The sequence below is a fragment of the Topomyia yanbarensis genome, chromosome 3 (genome assembly GCF_030247195.1).
Source record: "Topomyia yanbarensis strain Yona2022 chromosome 3, ASM3024719v1, whole genome shotgun sequence".
Classification (NCBI taxonomy): domain Eukaryota; kingdom Metazoa; phylum Arthropoda; class Insecta; order Diptera; family Culicidae; genus Topomyia; species Topomyia yanbarensis.
In genome coordinates this window covers 423567367-423594103 of record NC_080672.1, presented here as the reverse complement: position 1 = coordinate 423594103, position 26737 = coordinate 423567367, and the positions used below count along the sequence as shown (strand labels likewise).

The 26737-nt window shown below is 36.7% G+C and overlaps 1 protein-coding gene across 4 annotated transcripts in view; it reads left to right on the top strand.

Moving 5' to 3' along the window:
- The window catches only part of LOC131692685 (BAI1-associated protein 3), a 409713-nt gene that overhangs the window by 179101 nt on the left and 203875 nt on the right, over positions 1-26737 (top strand). For 3 of the 4 annotated variants that reach the window (XM_058979866.1, XM_058979867.1, XM_058979865.1), the window contains exon 4: positions 19271-19426. The exons of the other annotated variant lie outside the window; for it this stretch is intronic. In XM_058979866.1, coding sequence (XP_058835849.1) covers positions 19271-19426 — 156 coding nt within the window. The remainder of the gene's footprint in view (positions 1-19270; positions 19427-26737) is intronic. 4 annotated transcript variants of the gene reach the window in all.

Genomic DNA, 26737 nt, shown 5'->3' with positions numbered 1-26737 from the left:
TCAACAGAACTAGTGAACTGTGTCGGTAGAACTAATATTTTTTGAGAAAAATAAGCAATAACATTTCAAAGCATACTATGTTCACAGCAGAAATCATAAAGTTCTCTCATTTCGCAACGAATGGGTCTATCTACAGTCTACTAAACCCAAGTATCTATTTAATTATTTAACTCCGAAAGGCAATTCGCATAGCCGATTTCCATCTCGGATGCTCCGGTCATCGCGTACCCACCCAGCCAACCTGTCCCTTTCTAGTCTATGCGGTCATCATTTCTCTGTGAATCGATCAACACAGCCCGTGGTCGATTCGTGTCTGCTGCGCTACCATCACTCTCATCCTAATGAATGTTGCCTAAATAAATAAAGCTAATGGCCGGGGGCTATAAACAACACAGTTCGCCATTGTTTATTTACTTCCGAAGCCGGAATGGAATGGAGTAAGATAATAATAGAGCAACACTACACCAATGCGTATTTCATGGCTTTGAAAACAATTCAGTTTAGCAGGAAATGCTAATGGAAAGGAAGGTCTGACACATTAAATAATGCAAAATAGGCAAAAGTTGGTAATTTGTGGGACTAAATTCAATGGAGGCGTACGGTTATTTGTCTCTAACTACTGCGCGTCTCCATTTAACTGCATATGTACTTCAGTTCAACAGATACGTCTATTTCGACCACGACTTGTGATTTTCAGCAGTTGACAGAGTGGAAATGAAATCATTTAAACCTGTCAGCCCACAAGGCGAATATTTACAACTTTTGGGTTTTTTTTCTAATATACATTAATCAAATAAATTAGTTGTGGAATTTGCATTTCAACTTCGTCTCATCAGAATCCACTACAAACTTGGTGACACGACTAAACTAGCGCCGATTGATGCTAGCTCCAAAAACGAAAACACGAAAACTGATGAGAACTAGTGAAATCGAAACAAATTCGTTTTTGGAGTCACCGTCAATCGGACGCTAGCTTAATCCGTCACGTATTAATACAAAATTAAAGCTAGCTTTGCACAATTGGATTAGCTCATATTATGTCAACAACAATTCCAAAAATAATACGATTTAAGGTTGAGTGAAGTGTTTCTGGGTGCAAAAAGTTTCTTGGTGTTTGTTTCACATGATTTTCACTAATTTTCTGATGACAATAGCAAACGTACAGTAATATAGATGCACGCACCATTCCTTTATGAGCTCTTTAAGTGTTTACAATTTATATACTCCCACCTCCTCTGTTCGACAAGCGTTAATTATTGGTATCACATAAAATTCCCTAAATTGACAAGTGGCAGTTTGATTGTCATAGGTGCATAGCGCAGTCTGTACATAAGGGATGTCATATTCCAAGGTCACCACTCCTCTAAAAGTTGTATATAACGGAGACCGCTTCTCTCTATTGTGTCATCAATCTCTGGATTGTGCTGTCAGGTATACCAGTGTATGTCGACATCTTCCATATAGATGGGGATAACGTTATCATGTTCAAAACAGTGTTGCACGTTGCTCTTGTAGAAAAAGTTATCTAGTTGGAGTCGATTGTGGCAGTGTACCAGATTCCGTATATGTTGGAGCTGTATAAATAGACCTTGGTAATAGGTAATAGTTTTGAAATCGCTGGGTAAAAATGATTCAAAGAAAAGTTGTACTCAAGCAGAAGCATCTCGATCCACACCTTGCACCAAATGTTCACAACGAGAATGTATAGAATTTCTATAGCTCAGTGCACGGGAAACGAAAAACGCCGGTTAACTGTTTATTGTTCAACTTTTCTATTAGTTTGCTTTAAAGGTTTTCCCTGACGTCGTCGTTGTTCAATGGAAGCAGACTGGTACACAACTCTCTAATTGCAAAACTTTCCTACTGTCGACTTCCAAGTATCTGATTAATCTGATACTTATCAGATAGTATCAAGATAGGATAAAAGATATTTACGAAGTGGAAAATTTATTGAAAAGAATAATTTGGGTTAGTTTACGATTTCACACCGTTTACTATCCAGGATTCAATTACTATACTTATATCACAATTACCAATGTTTGAAGAATTACCGCTTCATAATAGCTTCTAGGGGGATTAATCACCAACATTATTTTCTCAAAAGCGGCGCTGTATTGTTCTACGAACAACAGGGAAGATACACACAACATGGAAATGTTTCCAACATCATCGACTCACAAGGCGAAAAAAATACTTGAATTGTCAGGGGCGGGCATAGCGTAATTGATAAATCGATTGCCTTGTACGCAGCTCACCTGGGTTCGAGTCCCAGCCCCACACAATGAGTTAGAGATTTTTCCAAGGGACTTTTCTAACCCAAAAAAGAGTCGAATGACCCTAAGGCTAAATTAACCTCTATAATCCAATAAATAAAAAAATACCTGCATTGAATAATCGCAAGCCACACAATTGCAACACAAACCCACACTGGACAACTGTATATGAAGCATGCTTTAACCCAAGTACAGTTCTTCTTTATTTAGTCACTGTAAATATAAAATATCCACTGCTCCAATATGCTTACGACTCAGAATGTGTCAAATAAACGAATTGAAAACATTCAAATCTATAGCAAATAGTGGCAACCGAAACAGATTATCAGATTTATGCTGGATTGGCAAAGTTTCCCTAAAAAGGAATAAAAAATCGTTGTATATTGATGAAATATTGATTTCACCTTTACCTGAAAAATAATTTAATACCTCAGTTTATCATCGGGAAATATTAGTTCTATTAGTTTGAAAACATATTAGAGAAGGAAATTGTCTTCGGTAGACCGAAGAGTACTTCTAAAGACACGGTAGATTATATTTTATTTTTATTCACTTATCTTGTTTGTGTACGGAAATCCGAAGTTCTAGTAGACGCAGCTTGGCCGCCCTGTCACTTAGGGTCTACCGAACGGGTAAATATAATACCAAGTAGTACTAACAAAGAGCACAGAAAATCTAAATGTGTCTTCAAAACCTGTTTAATCCACCTAGTGGCGAGATTGTGCCTCCAAACTATGATTCAGTGGCTGGTTATGTTTAATATAATTCTTGAAATGTCCACTCTAAGTACACTTTGCACTTATATACAGCTGTTACCTGTCGGCACTGAAACACTTGAAACAAGAATATATAGTATTCAATTAACCTAATCATCATTAGTTCAATGTTAGCTACCTGCTAACTCATTTTAGAATGCGATGATCATGAATCAGGCATCAGAATATATTGGCTCATGGTTCCCCGTGTGTAGTTCGTGAAAACAGCATTTAGTGCCAGTTCACGGGGTTGAGAGTCAACATCAATTTTGAAGGAAATGAAATTAAGCCCGCTCTAATTTGCGTCACTAACTTCTTCACTTCGACCGGGTCGTTCGTCGAGAGGTACTCCTTAACCATAACACTAATCTCATCCTCGGAAACGGTGGTAGCAATTTGCGATAAGTAAATTCAGCATTCACCAGTGAAAGGTACCACCTTTGCTGTGTTAACCTTCAAGCTTTTTTATGAGTGTCGGTCAGCAAACGGAACGCCTCGCTCAACATTGTGAAAGCTGCATTCACTGCAGAAGTTTTCAGCAGATCCACACAGCTGTCACAAAGCCAGAATATATTCGCTGAGTCGTTATTCATGTTCAATTTCGAACGCGTGAGAGCTGAACACGATAGATGCTTGATTCTGTCGCAGATGCTTGAATCCTTGGCATTTCAACTGATTTAAGGTGGTTACCGGTTCAGAGCACTGCAGTCAGATCGTATCCATCGTATCGTATTCAACAGGTAGGCAACAATAGCTACTTCGCGAATAAGCTTCAACGGTATCACTACAAGGAGAAATTGTCACCGCGCGACCATGCCACAGTGGGACGAGCCCGGATTTAAGTCCACATTATGTGATATTCTCACTACTATTTTTCTCGTATCAGCTGAGCCATCAGAGACATTTTCAACGAGATTTTAAGTGATTTGAACGTAAAATGAATTTTTGACAGCTTTTTGAAGGTCATAACTCAAATGTTTTTAGTCTTATTTGATCATAGAAACTACTTCCGGTTGTTTTCGTTTTTCAAAGAGACGGTTGATTTCATGCATTGCATTACTTCACAAAATTATCCATGTGATACAATTACATCGTAAAATCACTAGTTGGTTCAGTTAGTATTTAGATAACTGTTTGTCATGATTCGTTTTATTGAATTCGATCTTCTAATGCGAAAACAACAACGACGTTCGTGAATGCACTCGATGACAGTATGCCATTCGAAAGGTTTTAATTTTCTCTTTAAAATGAGTCTATGCTAGTTTTTCAAAAACTTGCGATGAGCAGTCAAAATTTTAAAAACTGTGAATGGAGACGCATGGTTATTACTGATATTGAATTTGAATAGTCACTTTATAGATGGAAAAATGACACGAATACAAGCATAACTTTCAAATAGCATTGAGAGCATGATCTGCAAGGGTTTTACTAGTGATCAAGAGTAAGGAGCCGAGTGGAAAGTATGGTTTTTTAGATGATAAAGATATTAAGAATGTTTAAGAATGATTAATTCATTCTCAACCAATTGAAATATGTCATAAAATGTTTCTAGATCTATTTCTTGTTAACTTACGCAGTAATTATCAAATTAAGTGAACACAGTTGAGTTCTAGTTTATTTTGATCCGAATTTGCATTGCAGTGATATATCTTAAGGGTACGCTATATCATCCAAATAATATAAGACCATTTTAAATTAACCATTTGCGCGAAAAAGAATTTTGGATTTATTTAAGATATGAAATAAGCAATCTAAATAACTTAAAACACACCTCCAAAAATCGTTAACTATCTTGTTGAGTAGTGAATGTATTTAAACATTCCGCTAAGACGCTCAAAATGTTTGTTTTGAAAATGAAAGAAAATGGCTTTGTCCAAAGTTTTTCCATTTGGGAATTTTGTAAAGAAAATGTAGCTTTAATATCAAGTAACCCACTAATGAATTAAACATTCGAAAATTAATCGAACACTTCTTATTTGATCCGTAAAAATTAAGTAATTATTTCTGAAGCACCAGAATGAGAAGTCAATCAATTCATTCCAATATGAAATATGAATTCCAAAATTACTATTCAAAAAAATATCATTATAAATGACAAAATACTTACTTTTGAGCCACTCTAATAAGTAGTAAAGTTAATTTCTATTTTGTAACCAAAATAGGAATTCAGCGTACAAAAATTTCTTTAAAACATTTTTTGAACCTTCGCAGCAAAATAATTAGTAATGCATAATGAAATTTTTTACAAGTTTTAATATCAAAAACAATTTAGCACAAACTTTTAAGAACAATTTCGAAAAAATATATTTTTGAGACACGCTAATGAATAGTAAATGCATATTTTTAATATGTTTCAATATCAAAATCGAATTCAGCGTACCAAAATTACATAAAACCGTCCTATTTGAACCAATACGGCAAAGTTTTGACTTTAGTCCACCTTTTATTCTAAGTTATGCCACTGTGCATTGTAGTGAAAGGTAGCCCCAACAGGTGAGGAGAAGAGCACGACAAATGTCCACGAAAAGTTAGCAACAGGAAGCTGGCTACTCTAATCTTCCTGTACAAATCGCTTCGATCAGGTGCCCTGATGTTCCGCTTTCCATACATTTTTTATATTTAGTTATAATATATAACGAAAAAAATATGAATACGTACACGTATTAATAATATAATATAATATAATATAATATAATATAATATAATATAATATAATATAATATAATATAATATAATATAATATAATATAATATAATATAATATAATATAATATAATATAATATAATATAATATAATATAATATAATATAATATAATATAATATAATATAATATAATATAATATAATATAATATAATATAATATAATATAATATAATATAATATCATATAACCAACCCCGCACATAGGGTTAGATATCTTTCCAAAACCCGAAAAATTTAGTTACGGCGTCGTTTATGTTTTCGCGTGTTGTTCTGTGAAAACACATTGTCTTTCGTCCTCAGTGCAATACATTTAATCAATGTAAAAATAATGTCAAATGAGTTTTTTCTTACATACAAATAATGCTGTATGAGTATTGTGTTGGTTATTCGACATTTTTGTAGGTAACAAAAATACGGGTATCAACATGAAACTTACGCTTGGAGGTACGATAGGTCGGCCATTTGTGGGCACTGTAGGTCACTACCATAATGTAAATTTGAATTATAGTGACCTGCAAATTGTGTGTAATTTTGTGTGCAAAACGCTAAAACGAAGTGAAGAGGACATAAAGAACGCGATTGCATCTGTTCAAGATGGCGCCAGTATTCGATCAGCCTCCAAACAGTTCAAGGTTCCGTTCAAAATATTACGTGCTCGTGTGAAAGAAAAGTGCTCCTCATTAATAAAAACGCGTTAGATATTTCGCTTGAGTTAACAATATAATAATTTAAGGTGCTATTGTAGTAGATAATCGAAAAAAACATGATCGAAAAAAGAAGGAAATGTAATCCAAAAAAATACTCCGAAGCGCAAATGTGATCGTCGCACAGTTAAGCAACCGCGTGAGCCGGAATGCACAATTGCCATTCCACACTCTGGCGACGACAAGGACACCGAAAAAGTCATTCGCACGCACAAAGTCAGACGCAGCTGCCGAAAAACATGTTTTTTCAACATTTCCTTTCGCGGTTTCAGGATTTTTCACATGATTTGCCACTTTCTCATTTTGTTACCAGAATGACGTCAATGGATTTCATTCATTATTTTCGTTATTAATTTTCAAAAAATCTACGGTATTCATAATCTTCAAATAAAAGTTGAACCGCTGATTTTCTAGCCGTATACATTATTTTATTTAATCTCGTGCACCCAGTTTATAAAAACATCGAAAAAAGTACCTTCGCCTTATTGGATATAGCTTGAAAAATATTTAACCAGGCATTCAATCATTACTGCTAAAACGTTGCCAGATGTATAACTTTTCCAACGAGTGCTTGTTTGTCAAAATCAGTACGAGCTAGCCCAAAAAAAATTAACCTACTCGACCCACTCTACTCTACTGAGCATAGAAACGTAAAAATTGAGCAGTTTCTAGCACTGCGAGGGTAGCACCTATCTTTAGCAAAAAAAAGTTTCTCCTGTTTCTTGACTCCACCGTTTTCAGGGAGAAATAGTTTTAAAACCCTTTACACTAGAAAAAATTTAGACATGAAAGGGTTAATGACTTACTCACAGCTAATGTTTTCCTTGTTTTAACGGCCTTCATGCAGCAAAGTACTGGAAGATATTATGGGTACAATCTGCTTTACTTAGGATCCAGATTCGTTATTTATTTTGCAGCAGCACCGCTAAAGGTTGGATTTACAATCTTTTGATAGCAGTTTATTTGAAAAAAAAAATACACGTGTTTGAGTCGTGAAAGTTGCGTCTCAATACATTCAGTATTGAAAAAGATATGTTTAATAAAAAAAACGAGTAAATATAATTGCTCCTAAACACTCACATTGAAAACCCGGCGTGGTCAATTCGAAATATCACGAAAAAGCTAAAAATAACTACTTCTGCAGATTCCCCAACACAGAACGGGGTGATGTTGCCTACAAATTCAAGTTTGTTTTCGCCGATAAATTCGTCCAAAAACTGATGATTTAGCAAGGGATTTGCCACTGCGGGCTCAAAACCAAACTTTACATTACCTGTAAAAGATGGACTCATAGCAGTCCAGTGGAGTACTGGCCAGATTTGACAAGCTGTGGAAGGTGCTACTGTGATACTATGACAATAAGGTAGAGATGAGGTTGACCAGTTCCGTGTGCGGGAGTTGATGGCAGGCACTCCAAAGAAAGTGCGCGAGATAATCCAAACACCTTCGAAGTAATTTGGCATTTTTTTAATAAAATACTATCATTTTGACTGAATTAAATTACAAACTCGAATAACACCTAGTTTTATGTATTTTTATTCTAAGTGAAACCGACTTTAGTAAGATTTTCTATTATAAGCGACAAAATACTAGTGCAAATCCTAAATGAAGGTTATCCTGAACATTCCAGTTGTTACCGGTTATCTGTTACGGCTCTCTTAGCCCTCGAGAATTGCTTTCCGAGACCCGGAAGGGGAATCGATCTAAGCCCCAAGCTACTGGTCAGATCAACGGCAGCCGGCGGGGCGGACGCGAAAGGCCTCTTTTGGGTCCTCGAGTCCCAGGATCGTTAAAGAGGTGGTGAGGAGGCGTTCGGTCTTTGTTAATAACGAGATTCGGGGGTTAGTTTTAAACGTTCTATTACTCACTCTCAAACACAAGATGACGACGATTTTATGGTTGCTGAATGAGCACGGCGGTGGCTGTGACGGTGGTGAAACGGGCCGATGGGAGCGAAGCGGGATTCATAGCGGAACGGTTACAGGCGGCTGGCGGGTGAGTGGCTTTGGTCCTTGTAGCGACTTGTTACAAACGACGGTTTACCATCACCGTAGCACGCGGCGGGGCAATGCGAGGGCCTACGCTGGGTAGCGGATGGTTGCTTCGAATCACGACCACGAGGCGAACGGGTTTCTCCAGAGGCACCAATACCGGGTAAGCTGACGACTCCCTGGACACAATCTAGCGCGGTCCGCAGACCACCTCGTCCTTGGCAATTAGCAGATGAAAATATTTACCACCAGGATCTGCGACGACGATCTCCTTTTCGAATTAGCCGTTCCGACACCAGGCACGATTACGGCGAGAAGTCTCTTTGTCCAGTCTTGACTAAACTCCACGTTTATCAGTGAAGTGACCGGGGCAATCAGCCTATCTAGCCGTTCTTAATAAGCACTTAGCGAAAAAAAACTTGGTTGATAAAACGATGCGTTCACTTCCACGGTCTAAATACAAGAGAACTACGTCTCGTTTTCTTGGCTCCAACTAGGCTTTCGGTCCTTTCCTTTCATTCCTGTTGTCCTATCAAGCATCCGGTCCACTCGTCTAATGTTCCTCTCATCTCATTTTCTCACTCCTCGCAAGCCACCTGTTGGGGTTTTATTTTGCTTCCCACTGGTTTGCATCGCCGCGAGCAAATAGGGTTCTAAAACCTCATCCCTACTCCCGCGCATACCAAAGCGTTGAAAATTGTTGAAAAAATATTTTGTTTTCTCGCGATAATTTTGGTAAATTGTAACACTTCATGGTTACACAGACACATTCCACGCACTTGTATCGCTTACCTCATGAAAATAAATCTGCTAATATAAGTAAAAGTTTTTCTGAAATATGTTGGTATAGGTTTAAGGCTCCCAAATCATAGATATATAGAATTTTTTTTAAAAGAATTTTATGACGCTCGTCAATAAAAACCAGTAATACATTTAAGACTCGTTTTAAATAATTGAATATATTTTCCCGTACCACACCGGTATGTTCGTAACAAAATTAATTTAGAGTAATCTTAAATGCCATTTTATTGTTCAAATATTGTACAAAGATTTCATCTTTGGATGCAGATTTTTTGAGTGAATGGATCGCCGGATAAAAGGAGGGCAAAAATTGACCATTTTCGCGTTGTCCCCTAACGCAAAAATCATGTTTTTTTTTAATTTTTCACGAAAACCATGCACGATATTTATGAAATATTTTCAGAAGCTATTAGTACTCATTAATACCTTTCTAAAAATGTGCTATTTGTATATAACAAACTTTGAAATCGTTCTTTCACAGGGGTGCACTGAAGTGTTGTCCCCTGACGCTTTCCGTTACAGTACGGTAAATCCTTCTGCAGAGATACTTTTGGAGCCTACAGAACAGGATATAGACATAAAAGATATAAGCAACCTATTTCGGAAATAGCGCAGTGGTATGAGTGGCCTAAGGGTGGAAAGAGAGGGGGGAGGGGGGTTATGCCATTAAGAAGAAGGCCTACCTTATAATATCGCAAAATAATCGAGTTTTTATTACATCTTTCAATGGATAAACTATCTAAGGATAAATCAACAATTTCAGAACAGGGTTCAAAGATATGGAATGGAACGCAATATGCCAAACAAATATGAGAGCGCACGGAAGAATTCCCACTCACTGGTCCTCCTTAAATATTCCTTCAAATTGACGGGATAACACTGTTCAACACACGATCGGGGAGCAGAACGAAAAAAGAAATGGCGAAAGTTTTGGGTCCCAGGAAACCCCTAGCGAAGAAATTTTTGAAAAAAATTGGAACCGGGCTTCACAGTTTAAAACCATAGATGGTATGAAGAACTAGGGGTGTTCAAGAGGCAGGATATCAATAAAAATGGTCATCTTAAATTTTCGCATAAAGTCTTACATAAAATGCTTATTACATCGAATCTATGCAAGTTTTTAGAGCAATCGGATATCATTAAGGGTGTGCGGTAGGGCATAGCAAAAAAAATTTTTTTTTGAACTCTTCCCTCTCATATTGTGACAAATGTCAAAGCAAGCTCAGATGCCAAATTTCACATCATTTGAACAATTTTAGACCCCCGCCCACATCGCTTGAAATTTTTTGAAATTGATACTATGGGAAAATATGGAGGAAAAATACATGAAATGCTATAACTTTTGAAGTAGCAATCAGAAAATTAAAATTTATACCTTTTTTTAAAGTAAATAGCCTTAGTATTTGAAGGAAGATATTGCTGTTTCTAGACAAATAGGGGAAAGTGGGATACTGTTTTATTTTGGCCTCAAAATTCCCTATTTTTAATAATTTTTCTGCTCCGTGATGCAAACCAGACATATTTTGGAGTTTTTTTTATGTGAAAAAATCTCACAAATCGAACGGAGCCTTTTTGACTTTTGTCCGAATACGGGAAGTTGGGGTTATAGGGCCTTTTGTCATTAATATTAAATTTTATCATTTTCTCGTGCATATATCTCCATTATTCTTCAATCAATTCTCATAAAATGTACCTTGTTAAACGTTAAAAATCCTTAGGAACACAATAAAAATAGATTCGTTATCGGTAAAATTCAGAAACAACAAATTATCGGACATATAGTCTCGATTTCAGATTTTTATCATAAAATTGCACATATTAACTCCGTTTAACAACAAAATTCTTATTAAATTTACTACTTTTAGTGCAAAATACGCTTGAGGATCGCATGAGAAAAGTTTCCATCCTGGAAAAATAGGGAAAGTTGAGGTATTAGGACATTTAACGAAAAAAAATGTAATTTGTAGAGTTAATGTCCAAAAATTTGATGTTTCTGAATTTTACCGCTAACAAATTCATTTTTGTTGTATTCATAATAATTTTCCGCGTTCAACAAGCTACATTTCATGAAAATTGATTGAAGAATAATAGAGATATATGCACGAAAAAATTATAAAATTTAATATTAATGACAAAAGGTCCTATAACCCCAACTTCCCGTATTCGGACACGAGTCAAAAAGGTTCCGTTCGATTTTTGAGATTTGTTTACCTTAGAAAAACTCCAAAATATGTATGATTTGCATCACAAAGCAGACAAGTTATGAAAAATAGGGGATTTTGGGGCCAAAATGACCCAGTACCCAACTTTCCCCTATTTTTCTAGATAGAGGAATATATCCTTTCAATAACTTAGGTCTTTTCCTTTAAAAAGAGGTATCAATTGTAATTTTCTGATTGCTACTTCAAAAATTATAGCATTTAGTATATTTTTCCTCTATATTTTCCCATAGTACCAATTTCAAAAATTTCAAGCGAAGTGGGCGGGGGTCTAAAATTGTCCAAATGATCTGAAATTTGGCATCTAAGCTTACTTCGACATTTGTCACAATATGGGAGGGGGGGCCTTTGAGAATTAAAAAAAAAGTTGAACATCGCTTGAAATTTTTTGAAATTATGGGAAAATATGGAGGAAAAATACATGAAATGCTATAACTTTTGAAGTAGCAATCAGAAAATTAAAACTTATACCTCTTTTGGAAGGAAATAATCTAAGTATTTGAATGGAGATATATTTGTTTCTATAAAAATACGGGAAAGTGGGGTACTGGGTCATTTTGGCCCCAAAATCCCCTATTTTTAATGATTTTTCTGCTCCGTGATGCAAACCATACATATTTTGTAGTTTTTCTAATGTAAAAAAATCTCAAAAATCGAACGGAACCCTTTTGACCTTAGTCCGAATAAGAGAAGTTGGGGTTATAGGGCTTTTTGTCAGTCATATTCAATTTTATCATTTTCTCGTGAATATATCTCTATTATTCTTCACTCAATTTTTATAAAATGTAACTTTTTGAACATGTAAAATTCTGAGGAATAAAACAGAAATAAAAACGTTAAAGGTAAAATTCAGAAACATCAAACTTTTTGATATTTATTCTACAAATCTCATTTTTTTCCTTATTTGTCCTAATACCTCAACTTCCCCTATTTTTCCAGGAATGAAACTTTTCTCATGTGATCCCTAAGCATCTTTTACACTAAAAGTAGTAAATTAAATAAGAATTTTGTTGTTACATAGCGTTAATATGTGCGATTTTATGATAAAAATGTGAAATCGACACTATATGTCAGATAATTTGATGTTCCTGAATTTTACCGGTAACGAATCTATTTTTGTTATAATCCTAAGGATTTTTCACGTTCAACAAGGTATAGTTTATGAAAATTGAGTGAAGAATAATAGAGATATATTCACGAGAAAATGATGAAGTTTAATATGAATGTCAAAAGGCCATTTAACCCCAACTTCTCTTATTCGGACTAAGGTCAAAAGGGTTCCGTTCGATTTTTGAGATTTTTTTACATTAGAAAAACTACAAAATATGTATGATTTGCATCACGGAGCAGAAAAATCATTAAAAATAGGGGATTTTGGGGCCAAAATGACCCAGTACCCCACTTTCACGTATTTTTCCAGAAACAAATATATCTCCATTCAAATACTAAAATTATTTCCTTCCAAAAGAGGTATAAATTTTAATTTTCTGATTGCTACTTCAAAAGTTATAGCATTTCATGTATTTTTCCTCCATATTTTCCCATAGTACCAATTTCAAAAAATTTCAAGCGAAGTGGGCGGGGGTCTAAAATTGTCCAAATGATGTGAAATTTGGCATCTGAGCTTGCTTTGACATTTGTCACAATATGAGAGGGGGGGCCATTGAGAATTCAAAAAAAATTTTTTTTGCAATGCCCTAGTGTGCGGCGTTTGAATACTGTTTTCATAATCTAAGAAAAAATCCAAAGGGGGGAGTACATGAAATGTTGAAAATCGAAATTTGTTTGTCGAAATATTGCTAAAAATAGCATGAAACATCAGCATCTAGTCTCAAAACAAACGAAAACCGCTGAAAAGAAATTATAAATTTTTTTTTTAGATTTTTGAAAAAATGATTCGAAAATCAAAAATTTTACTGTAATGCCCTACGATTGAAAAAAAAATCCATCGAACTAGGCTTGGTAGCAGCACAAATAAAAAGATGGTAGGGATTTGGGGTTCCAACTAAATCACCGTGAAGGAATTTTTGAAAAAAAAATGGAACGGGACTTCACAGTTTAAAACCAAAGTTTCGTGAAATTTTTGAAAATTTGCATTTTTTAGTGAAAATTAACATTTTTGATCGAATTTTTCCAACGTATTGGGCTTGGGAGCAGAATAAATAAAAAGATGACGGAGATTTACGGTTCCAACTAAATCACCGTGGAGAAATTTTTGAAAAAGAATTGGAACGGGAATTCACAGTTTATAATTATTGACCACTTGGAACAAACAACGGTTTGTCTTTTCGAAATTGGTTTTCTTCTACATGAACCAAACATCGTAGTTTAACACAGCTTTTTAATGTTTTTATAGCACGTTAAAGTCAAAATTTTATCGAGGATACGCATTTCTTAGAATTCGCAAAAAAATGTACAATTTCACAAAATTCTCCAGTTTTCTATCATTTAGATAATTCAGTGACAAGCCGGCCAGCTGACCCATAAGAAGGCAATTGTGTGCAGATTTTTAAGAATTTTTTTATACTGAAATATATCGAAATTTTCCAAAAGCTGCGTCTTTACCTTCTTTTCCAAAAATCACGTAAAACGGCTGCATTTTGATTAATTTCCGCAATCATAACTATTAAGTGTCTTCTTGCAGATCTATGAGTAGAAACGGTTGAACAAACGCCAGAGGTTGAACTGGAAGGGCGAGATTCTATTTCGAAATCTTTACTTTAACCGTATTGCTAGTTTTTCGCGATATTATATATAATATGTAAATATCATAACTGCTTGACTGAGTATAATCGTTTGACAGTCTTACCTTTGCTGAGTTGCTTCAGTGTCATATTTGTTTATTTTTAACGCAACAAGGAAATAAATATTGAACCACCCTTATGACGTTTTTTAATATGGCCTAACAACAGTCAATTTTATTTTCAGGATTTTACAATGTCAAAAAACAAAATCAGCGCATTAAAATTGCTTGAAAAAACTTATTTGGGCAACAAAATAAAAAAATTGTTGAGTCACTCTAATAAACACCTAATTTTATTTAATATATTTTCCGTTGTCAATAATGTATTCAACTTACCAAAACTACTTGAAACCACCTTTTTCGAACCATTAGAAAGTGGCGAGTGTGGCCAATAATCTCTTCTACACAGGGCCACACTGTGGTATGCGGTGTGGCCTGTTCTTAATCCATATTAATTTGATTTCTAAATATCATTTGTCAAATACACATGAAGGTGAAACTAGAAGTACATCTAGTTTGGCATTAAAAATCTTTGTTTTGAGTTATTTACATGTCTAGAGTTAATATACTTCGCTTTGGTTGAGCTTCAACAAACACTTCGGTCGCGTTAGGGGACAACACTTCATATGCGACCGTTTGTGTTCATTTTGGTGTTGTCCCCTATCGCAGCGTTTGCAACGGTCGTGAAAAAAATTTCATGAAAGTACGAAAATCTAAGTATACAGTATTGTTCTGTGACTATCTATGATCAATTTCCCAGAAAACATAGATGCTCTAAAGTTTGAGATAGAGCAGGTTTTTTGATAAATACAAGTGTAGGTTGGAAAATCAATATTTTGCTCTGTTGTCCCCTAACGCGACATTTTCACCTCTCAGAATTAAATGACAACCTGAAAAATATCGAACCCATAACATTAAAGTTGTGTTAGGACTTTTAAAGTATTCAATTAAGTTTTTTGAGCGTACATCGTAGGATTTTTCAAACGACAAGCTGTTAACAGTTGCATAATGCGTGCAAACGTTGTCCCCTAACGCTGGAATGTGTCCACAGTAGACACGTTCATTTTACAAACCTTGCCTAATTATATCACTACTAGATCTAAAAGTTGAATCCAATTGATTTTGAAGTAGAATACTGCTAGCGTTTCAATATAGGGGTCCCGTTTCAATATTTGCTGCCGGAATTTTACCCGATTTTTTTAACGTGAATATCTGTCGTTGTGCTGAATGAAAAAATAAGATTAGTGCGTTAACTGATTGAAAATATGTACAACAATTTTGTATAAAATTCCGTAGAATGTACAATTACTATAAATAACGGAAATAATGGATTTTATGAAAGCAGTAATTATCTGATCCATGATTGGTTGGTACAATTCGACCAAGCAGCGAGCGTTGCTAGGACTCCATTTTTGTCATCCAATGAACTGCGACACGTATAAAAATGGAACATCAGAAAAAAATCGTTATTTTGCGTTCTGACGTTGTAAGCAGGGATGCCGTTATGCCAGATTTATCTGGCACATGTAGAGGTTTTGGTAACTCCCAGACAAAAAGAAAAATCTCTCATTTTGCCAGATTTTTAAATTTTGGAAGCTGCTACATACACATTTTGGAAATTTGGATAATAATGGCTCAAATTTTACAAAAAACGATGGATGCACATTCTATGGAAACTAAAATGTATGCTACAATTTCGATGACTTTGAGATTGCTGTCAAGTGCCAGATTTTGCCAGACATTTTTAGTTTAACTGACAGATATTCATTGAAAAATAGTGGCAACCCTTGTTGTAAGCGTAGCAGCTACTGCGTTCCGTGTCAGCTCGCATTCTTCGGGGGTAGGTAGTACATTTCTATACGAACATGTGAAAGGGGCATAAGTGCAAACGAGAGTCTATCTTTCTTTACATTCTCTTCCGTTAATTATTCGGCCGCTGCTTAACTCCTAGCATAATACGCTAGGCGAAATCAGAATCTTTCGTTATGTACTGAAAAAATGTTAGGAAGTTTTATGATAAAGCCATAATAACCGAAAGAGAAAGTAAACACAGAGAGGCGCTCATTTGCGTTTACACCCTTTTTACGTGTTGGTCTAGATTTTATGACTGCCGCCAGGCACTGATAGCATTTCATTCCACTGATGCTCTGTCGTGCCATTTTCATCTATACAAAGGTAATACAATGATGACCAGCGATGCCAAGTGTTCTTTTTTTCAGAAAAAATGGGGTATTTTTTGAAAAAGTCTGGAATTGTCTGGATGGCCTAACTTTTTTGATAAATATCCTTCTATGATCTGTCTTTGAGGCATTTTACTAATGGAATATGCCTGGTTGTTAACAAATATATCTAGATTTACTGAAAATTTGGTAATTGCGCCAATCCAGATTTCATATGTTTAATTTTCAGCATAGAGGATACGTCAAACGGCTTAAATTTGCATCTCTAAGCTTTCAGCATTTTGGTTATGTTGGAATCTCCAGCTGATGAATATTCGGCAAAATTTGGTTGACTTTCAAAGAAGATACTAAAATATGCTTTGTTTCCAGCCATTCTCAAATAGAGGTTTTAGAATCAACGAAGCATTTTTATAACGTATTTTGTTACTTGTTATATTGTCTCGGTATGTCTGGACAAATTCTCTGAAATCTGGATGGACAAAAATAAATCTGTATGTCTGGACGACGCTAAAAAATCTGGAAAAATCCAGATAAATCTGGAAGGTTGGCACCCCTGCTATATGAGGATATATGTGTTCGAATATTTTAGATTTCGATGTACGTGTACCGATATTTCGGTATTTCCATTAGAAATAACGAAATATCTGGTGCTATCAGAAGATAGTCAAAATAGTAGAAATCGTATTAAAAGTCTAAAGTGTATTCTACTTCACTCCAGTTATGTCTTTGACATTATCCACTGCAAAATTGTTTCAATTGCACCATTTTAATATTTTTAACCATTAGAGACAACACAGTATCATCACAGGCAGACACCCTATTTCTCATTCAATACTACAAGTATCTACTTTTCACTTGACCATGTTTTTTACTAAAGATGATCGGCGTAATTTTTTATCTCCACAAATAGCTAAAGAAAAAAGTCTCGTTCCAATATATCCGTAAAATTTGTCCACCAGAGAATATAAAAATCAACTAGCTGTTCCCAACGCCGACAGCAGCAAAATATATTTATATTGCACCGGTCCCAAAAATCGCTACTTAAAAAACCACTACCGCGACAAACCATCTGGAAAAGCGCCAATTTTCACTTTCACCGCTCAAATGAATCCCGCTGACAAATCACCAATTCCGTGGGAAAAATTGACACCATTAATAAAATCCGACATGACCTAGACGATGTCTGGGAAAGCTGGCTCCAGGAGGTCGCTTTCATCCTCGCATTAGCTAACACAACAATCCGGTGCGGTGCCCCATGCATAATAAATGACATATTCGCCAGCGAACCAGACGAAATATTTAATGTCTAAACAAGACGCCCCCCTTTCGTGCATGACCTCCATCCTGTGCGTGTGTGTGCAGAAATAGCATCGCTCCGTATGATGGTAGGATGTCTGTAGATGGCGCGCCCCACGCGACGACAGGAAGGACACACACGCACACACCCACCCACACACATTATTACATAGGATTCATGGCGATAACCTCGAAGGATGGCACATATAGACCATCTAATGGATTTGGACCACCGTTTAAATTGATGCCGGTCGCTAGCAACTCGGAGCTGCGGTGTTCTATTTTTGTGTTACGGTAGGATGAGTGCTCATATTACCGCTTCTAACGACCTCAATGAGGATGATGATAGTGATTACGCTGATGATGATGCCGGCGCTGAAAGTGCAGCCAAATTGGACTGGAAAGCGTGAAGAGCTACAGCATCGTCACACAAGCAGTTCAACAGGTGATAAAACATTGGAATGCCGCCAACGGTAGCCCGGTGCATCTAGCGTGGCATTTTATGACTGCACTTTCGGGCTTAATGGCACCAACCATTATTCCGCCATATCAATTGCATGTTGTGATCAAAGTTGAGCTGCAACCGTGGCAACAGGTAGTGAATGAAATTTGGCATATCACATGGAGACGGATAGTCGTTTTTTTATTTAGCTGGCCATCCGTCTCCATTGAAAACTAATTGCCCAAGAAAACTGAGAACGTCCTCTTTATTAGCATACACAAAAGCTAAAAGCTTTCCTGGTAGAGATTATCTCAGCACCAAACGACCAACTGCATCAACATTCAGTCTGCCGTCAAGCGAGTTTACCACCAAAAGCTATCCCTCTAAATACACTGTTGACACTCGAGTTTTCGCATTTATCTTCCCGTGATAAAGCATGTGCCTGCAGAGGAAGCGTTTATTTTTCTTGCGCCCCCATTCATCTTCCCAGAGAGCAGCGACATCCCATAAATAGATGTACCGTGCAGCAGCGCCAGCCTGCGGACATGCCTTGTTGGACTTGGAAAGCATCCAACAAGCTGCATGCTTCCTGCCATTCATAATTCATTCAAGCGACTCTTTTGTCCTGCCCCGACGACGACAGACGACCGGTGGTACGCCTACCACTCGAAAAGGCGGCTCAGTTTAATGCAATCAACGAAAACAAACTGTTGCTTCAACCGGAACAACGACCATACAACAGGTACCGTTAGAACACAAACAGGACAGAAGCCTCCATACTCATCGGCATTGGCCTGCGAGGCGAAACGGACCGGTACTCTACATGTGCACATATAGCTGCACTTATAAGCTACTGTGTATGCGGCTTCAGGCGACACGTAGCATCATTTAGAATTAGCTTCGGTTGTGGGATTATAAGTGGAAGATAATTTAACGAGCAAATATTGCTAATTTTAAAATTCCTATTATACTTTGACTGAAACAAAATATAGTCGAATGAAAGTGGCCACTAACAAACAATTTTCTCTTCTCTCCTTTTCACTTTTCACTTTTTATTTACAAACCACTGTCCATCAACACATCTACCGAAAAAAAAACCAAATCGCTTCTAACCCGCAAAACTAAATACAATCAACTCACAAAAAAAAACCCTGGGTAACGAAGTCGCCGCCACCGGTTGTCCCCGATGCCACTCATTACGATACAAGGGGAACCGGACCCGACCAGTACGGACAAAGACGGGAGCGTAACCGAGATTGTCTATCGGTTCGACAAAATGAACCCACCCTATAACAGTGTGCTTAGCGCCAATAACAATAGGTATGGTTCAAACTTTTACACTCCTTCACCTTCTTCAACAAAAAAATATCGATCGGTGGCTCTATTCTCTATCTGTCTCTGTATCTAACTTCTTCTCGCTGTAACGCTACTGCCATTCTGTGGACACTCTTCTCACTTCTGTGTTGCTATATCTGATGAATGTTCTAACTTTCTAACTGTTTAATGTGGTACAATCGAGGTTGGCGTAGTTTTTTCGACACCATTTCCGCCGAAACGCACCACCACCGTACTTTACGAGTGTAGATTTCTCGAGCGCATCAAAGCAAGCTGTCAACGCTTTGCGCGTTGGAATAACTAAACTAAATGGAAGTGACATATTGGTGCACTGATGTAGTCTTCCAATTCCACATTCCCTCCATGGTTTACACTCATTATTTCGGTGTTGATGTTTTTATGTGGAAGCACTTGAAAGAAAGTAAGTAAGCTGATAACACTTGATGTGCTTTGTGTTACCAAAGATCATATATCCCAGCTGACTTCCCTAAATGTTTCGATGTTTTACTAAATGAATATAATCATATATCAGTACATTATCCAAGTAGCAGAGTTTTCAGTGAGATGAAAGAGTACTCGAATGTTAAACCTTCCAACATGGAAGAATCGAAACAATATTTTTAAGCCCACTTTATTCCTGTACATACCAAGAAACCTAAAATATGCTGAGGTATTCTTAATTACCTGGATACCATCATTCGAACATCAACGATCCCGCTCACATCATTGCATCCTCCTTTTCTGGAAAACTACCCTGTTTATAGAACGGCGACATTTCGTTTGACGGAGAACCAGTCGTCGTTTTGCCGAATTGTCCTTTAAACGAATGACATTTGGCCGAATAGGTGTTTCCGTCGAATGTCATTAAACCTAAACGATTGGCCGAAGGAATATTTAGCCGAAATAACATCAGTCGAATCAAATGTTTGGACCAATTGACTTATGATGGAAAAAACCTATAGTATATTGCCCAATATTTTCTGAAATATGTGAATTACAGCGACATGAAAACACCTTTACTTCGATTTTCAGTTCCATTAGAAGCGTCTTCCAAATTTGAACCAAATCGGACAACGGATCAGGAAGTTTATCTGGAATTTTTCGTCAATTCACATGGAGAAACTTGCACTAGCCTGCAATACGCGTCAAAAAATTACAAAAAGTTAGAATCTGAATGATAGTTTTACTATCTAAAACAATTTTTGTGTTTTTTTGCCGTTTTGGCAATAAAATCACTCTGAAAACCCACTTTCTAACCGAGGGCAGAGTTTCTTATACCATTCGACTCAATTCGTCGAATTCGGCAAATGTATGTGTGTGTGTACACACTTACCCAGCCAAAAGTTATTTAGTAATTTGTTTCGATGATTTGTACGGTAAAGTGATATTTTTACGAAGTGCCAGCAAATTGTTTAAAAAATTGCGGAAAAGTTTTCATTGTTTAGCGATTTTCGGTAATGTCTCGAATAATTTGCTGGAACCCGTAATATTTTTCACTGAATTTATCAACACTTTTGTTTTTTCACTACATAAACATCCAGTAAAATCACTGACTGATTGTTCGGCACAAATGTAACAACATTACCGAACCTCATCAAAAACTTACAAAACAGGTTCAACAAATCATCTGTCAAGTCGCCATTTTTAGAGTAAAAAAACAAATTGACGCGACGAGTTTTGCACATTGCCAATAATTCTTTGTTAGATTTTCCTGATCGCTATGGCGTTTGAGATTTATTCCTTCATTTGCAATTTTACACATCGCATCTTTGGATAATGGATTTGGTTCGCAAGTATAACAATTGAAAGCCGGATGGGACAAGAAGTGTAGATTCAACGTCATTCATTATTCAGTTCGTGATATCTGCGGACATTGAAAAAATTTACCGGCAGATTTTGGTCCACCCCACCGACCATATGTACCACTGATTTGATAGTGGCGCTAGTATACCATTACCATATGAGTGCCATTGTTGATAGATTGTATCTACTTCCCGCAGGTTTCTGGTCGCTTGAACCGATATTTTCCGACCAATTTACTTTGACTTGGTTTATTGATTACCATCATGAAAAATAAATCGGATAGATTTTAGACGCGAAACACGTATTGTTGAATTAATCTCTTATGAGTACTCGTTTAAAAAATAAAATCCCGAATTATTTTATTTTTGCGAATCTGAAGAGAAGAAATTTTATTCATGAATAAAAAATACAATATTTGAGCATCAGAAAATATGACGAATTCTAGCGATTCAAAGGTGGTAAAATTTAGTACGGTTATATATGTCATCCACTCGTATCACGAAGTAAAGTTAAATACTACAAAAAGAGACTGAGTGTTGTATATAGACGTAAGCATCGTCAAGAAATGGTAGGGTGTGATCTGTTCTAAACACGAATCCGACCCGAATACGAAAATTCAAAATTCGAAAAACCCGATTATTATCTAAGTTTTAAATTTCAAAACCCGGACCCGACCCGAACCCGAGAAATTCAAATTTGTAAACCTGGAACCCGATCCGAACTCGAGAAGTTTAAATTTACAAAACCCGAACCCGACCCGAAACCCCTTGAGCTCGGGTCGGGTCCGGGTTTCAGGTCCAAAAACCCGAACCCGACTATCTCTACTTTCTACCTCCTCAGCATAAAAAGTAATTTTTTTTAGTTTGATCGTAGTAAGCCATGCCTAATTTTAATTTGTATCAGGTTGTAGGGAATATTCATACGAACAATTCGTCCAAAGATACCCTGTGAATAAATTCGATGGTTTGGCCTCTAGTGAATTAAGTTCACGTTTTTGGGGTTTGAGGTTCTCGATAACAAACATTTACCCAATTTGTTGAGCTGAGTCGATTGGTTTCCAAGACTAGGTCTAGGTCTCTGAAAAAATGTTCAAAGTTTGAGGGTTTCTGTACGTATCTTTTAAAAAACACGGTAAAAAATCAAACCCCCCCATCTTGAGAATTTTCTGTGCACGGGCCTATCTTATATATTTGTTGGATTTTATTGGGTTCCTTCAATATGATCCTTAAGAGCGAGTTTTCTATCGTAAATCGAACCCAAGTATTTATCAAGTCTAACCACGTTAAAATCAAACCATTAAACGTTAATAATGATATGGTTATGATTTGGTTTAAGAGAAGAAACTCTTGACTTATGCGGAAACACAATCAATAGTGATTTTGCCGAATTAGTGGAAATTTTCCATTTTTTCAGGCAATCATCATCATGCACTGGGCTTCGTTGCAGTCGAGTGCGGATAATACAAAAACTCTTACCTGTAGCCGAGATGCTGGTATCATCACAGAAAAATTTCTTTTGACAGCCTGCCAGTAGATTAGGATGTTCAGAGGTAAAAATATTGTATAGGATTTGGGCGACGCTTGAGGGACGCCTGCAACCTGAGCCTATTGGATTTGCAATTCTGACATGATACCTGTAGGGTACGGTTAGTAAGATAATTTTTAATTATCTTTATTATGTAAATTGGAAAATTGAAATCCCACATTTCGGCAATTAAGCCTTTACGCCAAACACTATCGAAAGCTTTTTCGATGTCTTGAAGAGCAACTTCAGTGGAATAGCCCTTTGAGATATTTGCTACTCCATTCGAACACAAACAAACCTGCGCGATAATCCCCGTCAGTTTTGGAAATTCGTAAACTCCAAGCGGAAGGAGAACGGATTACCTACTGACATGTTTTTGAAGGAGCAGAGTGCTAGTCTGGCTTCGGAGAAGTGTGACCTATTCGCCACCCACATTAAAAGTGCATTGAAAGAAACTATTTTATCTCCTGATCAAATTGCGCGCGCTTCTAGAGACACTCCATTGAATATTTGTCCTTTGAGAAGCGTCACTGTTACAGATCGTCAGGTTATAGCAGCAATCAGCAAGCTAAAATATTCAGTCTCTCCTGCTCTTGACGGCATACCTTCATGTGTTCTCAAGAACTCCGCGGAGGCATTGATTTTACCGTTGACAACTCCATTCAACAATTCCTTTGGGCAGTGTTGTTATCCTTCCAGCAGGAAAAGGTCAGTTATGTTTCCTGTTTACAAAAAAGGAGATCGGCGAAATGTTGAAAACTACAGAGGAATTACATCGTTGTGTGCCTGCTCCAAAGTTTTTGAGATCATAATGAACGATGTGCTCTCTGCATCCCGCCAAAGCTACATTTCTCCTGATCAACATGGATTCATCCTAAAAAGATCAACCTCCACGAAGCTCACTCAGTTCGTTTCATTCTGCTTGCGTAACATGGACGCTGGTGGTCAGATCGACACTGTATATACCGACTTGAAATCAGCATTTGACAGGGTTGATCACGCAATACTTCTGGAACGGTTGAAATCAATAGGAGTGTCTAATGATCTGATTCGTTGGCTCGAATCATATTTGAGAGATCGAACGCTTGTAGTAAAAAATGGATGTGTGTTCTTTGCCCCATTTTCAAATAACTCGGGTGTTGCTCAAGGAAGTAATTTGGGCCCACTCTTATTCACACTCTTTATCAATGATCTAGCTACAGTATTACCACCGGGATGTCGTATATTCTACGCTGATGACGTTAAATTATACCTGATCGTCAAGTGCATCAGGGATTGCTTAGCTTTATAACAGATCTTGGACACTTTCAGTGACTGGTGCTCTTTAAACTCGCTTACAATTAATATTCACACGTGCTTTGTAATATCATATCATCGTGAGCACAAGCCAATTTCAAACGACTACTGTATTGGAGATCAGCATCTTGATCGTGGACTACAAGTGTGTGTCCTTTGAGTCACTTTGGATTCTGTACTCACTTTCCGACCTCATTTCGACTATATTGTTAACAAGGCAAACCGCCCGATGGGATTCATGTTTAAAATTTCTAATGAATTTAATGACCCTCTCTGCCTCCGCTCACTGTACTGCGCATTGGTACAGTCAATATTGTAATATGGTGTCCGTATCAAGAAACATGGATAGCAAGATTTGAAGCAAGCGTTCGTTATGCACTAAGACGCCTTCCGTGGCAGGACCCTTTTAATCTTCCGCCATACGAAGACCGCCGTAGATTATTAGGTTTACACACGCTTGAAACGAGAAGAAGAGTTGCTCACGCTGTTTTCGTCGCTAAGATTCTTCTTGGAGCGTTAGATACGCCGGAATTATTGCGTCAACTCCACATCTATGCACCGGAACATGTGCTCCGTGAACGAAGCTTTTTGCTATTGGAACATAAGAGCTCCCTGTATGGTGGACATGATCCGATTCGCTTCATGTATGCCACATTCAACGAAGTGTTTGTGGATTTCGATTTCAACGTGTCATCTACTACCTTCAAGAACCGGCTGCTAAGGAGTTTCTGACTTGACAGATGACTACCAAAGGCATTTTAATCTTTATTTTTAGTTGCTGTTTTTTTGTATTTTTTACTTTTGTTTAATTTATTGTATTAGCCTGATTTGCTACATTTTTACATTTCTTATAAAAGAAATGTATAGAATTCGCTCAAACTTTCAAGATTTTTTCCGAGGCCCGGAGGGCCGAGTCTTATATACCAATCGACTCAGCTCGACGATTTGGGACAATGTCTGTGTGTGTGTGTGTGTCTGTGTGTGTGTGTATGTAACGGACAAATTCTCATTCGTGTTTCTCAGCAATGGCTGAACCGATCTTATCCAAACCAATTTTAAATGAAAGAACTAAAAAACAGTATGAACGCTATTAATTTGTTTTTGATTCTGATGTTTAGTTTCCAAGATATGATTGTTTGAATGCGTAAAAATGGCGTTTTTTGCAGTTTTTTTGAATTATCTGCCGAAATTGACAATACAGATTAACAATTTATATGTTTTTAGACAGCTTTAACGAATACCTTTCGAACAAGCTATAGATTGTTGAAATCGGACTATTATCAAAAGAGATATTTAACATTAAATGCGGACGAAAGATTTTTATCATTTCCCATTGCCAGAAATATTACCAAAAACATGTAATTTATTATTAGCGCCAAAACGGCTTATTTTAGGTAAATAGTATCTTCGGAAAATTTAATGAAGATAATATGCCCTTTCTTTTGGTATTGTGCTTTTGCTGATTAATCCCCCTATGAGTGAGATATTTTCACAAATTTTCTTGGAAGTGATTATATCGAAATGACGTCTTCAGCAAATTTGTAGCTCTTACTTTTGCGAATAACTTTACTGAAGACTTTAAATATCTATTTTGAATACTTTAAAAGTTATGGATTGTTGTTTGTGGATTACTCTTTGTCGCCTATTTATTGTTCAATATAGTAATAATCCATTGAAATAAGCCAAACATTATTTCGATAAAATGAATTTTGTATTTCATTTTTCTATCTACAACCGCTAGAAATAATCACCGAACACTTCCAAGTTGTCTGGAAGGAACTTGATAACTTATCAGTGCAAACATGTTCATTTGTGCGAACCTTCTGACTGCAATTTTTCTAACTTATAACCATCGGATCGATCTGAAACATATCGAAAAAAGAAAAGCGAAATAAATAACCCCAAGTAACGGCATAGCCAAGAGAAGGTTTTGGAGTTTAACACCATACAACCCCCCTCCCCCCTCCACCACACCCAAAAAAATATTGGATTGAAGTTGAAAATTTATTGATGCAGACTGATTTAATTCAATTTTACAATAACAATTATCTGATCCGTAGATTGATAACCTGTTGTTGTAAACATCATGAGGACTTTTGATAAATTGTCGGAATGGGGTCCTGATATGTAACTGATCTATAGGTCTTGAATTCACAGTTGTCTAATAGCATCAATATCAAATTCCTGCCTGAAAACATTCCAATAGAAAATTCCAGAGTTCTGTAATCAATCATAATCCTCAGATTTATTTTCAAATTAATCTCGTTTTTGTAGAGATGCACTGTAATAAGGGTCTTTATTCAATAGGAAGCGAAGTTAAAATTGATTTAATGTCTATGAAACATAGAATTGTTCACCAAAAAAATGCATAACTTTCAACATTTGCTAAAAATGTTTTTGCCTTTCTCATTCACTCTAAAATTCGTCAATCTAATCCCGACCCGGAGGGCCGAGTGTCATATGCAAATCGACTGAGTTCGTCGAGATCGGAAAATGTCTGTGTGTATGTGGAAAAAAATGTGACCTCTGTTTCTCAGAGATGGCTGGATCGATTTGCACAAAGTTAGTCTCAAATGAAAGGTACAACCTTCCCTTCGGCTGCTACTGAATTTTTTATTGATTGGACTTCCGGTTTCGAAGTTACGAGTTGAAGAGTGCAATCACACAGCAAAT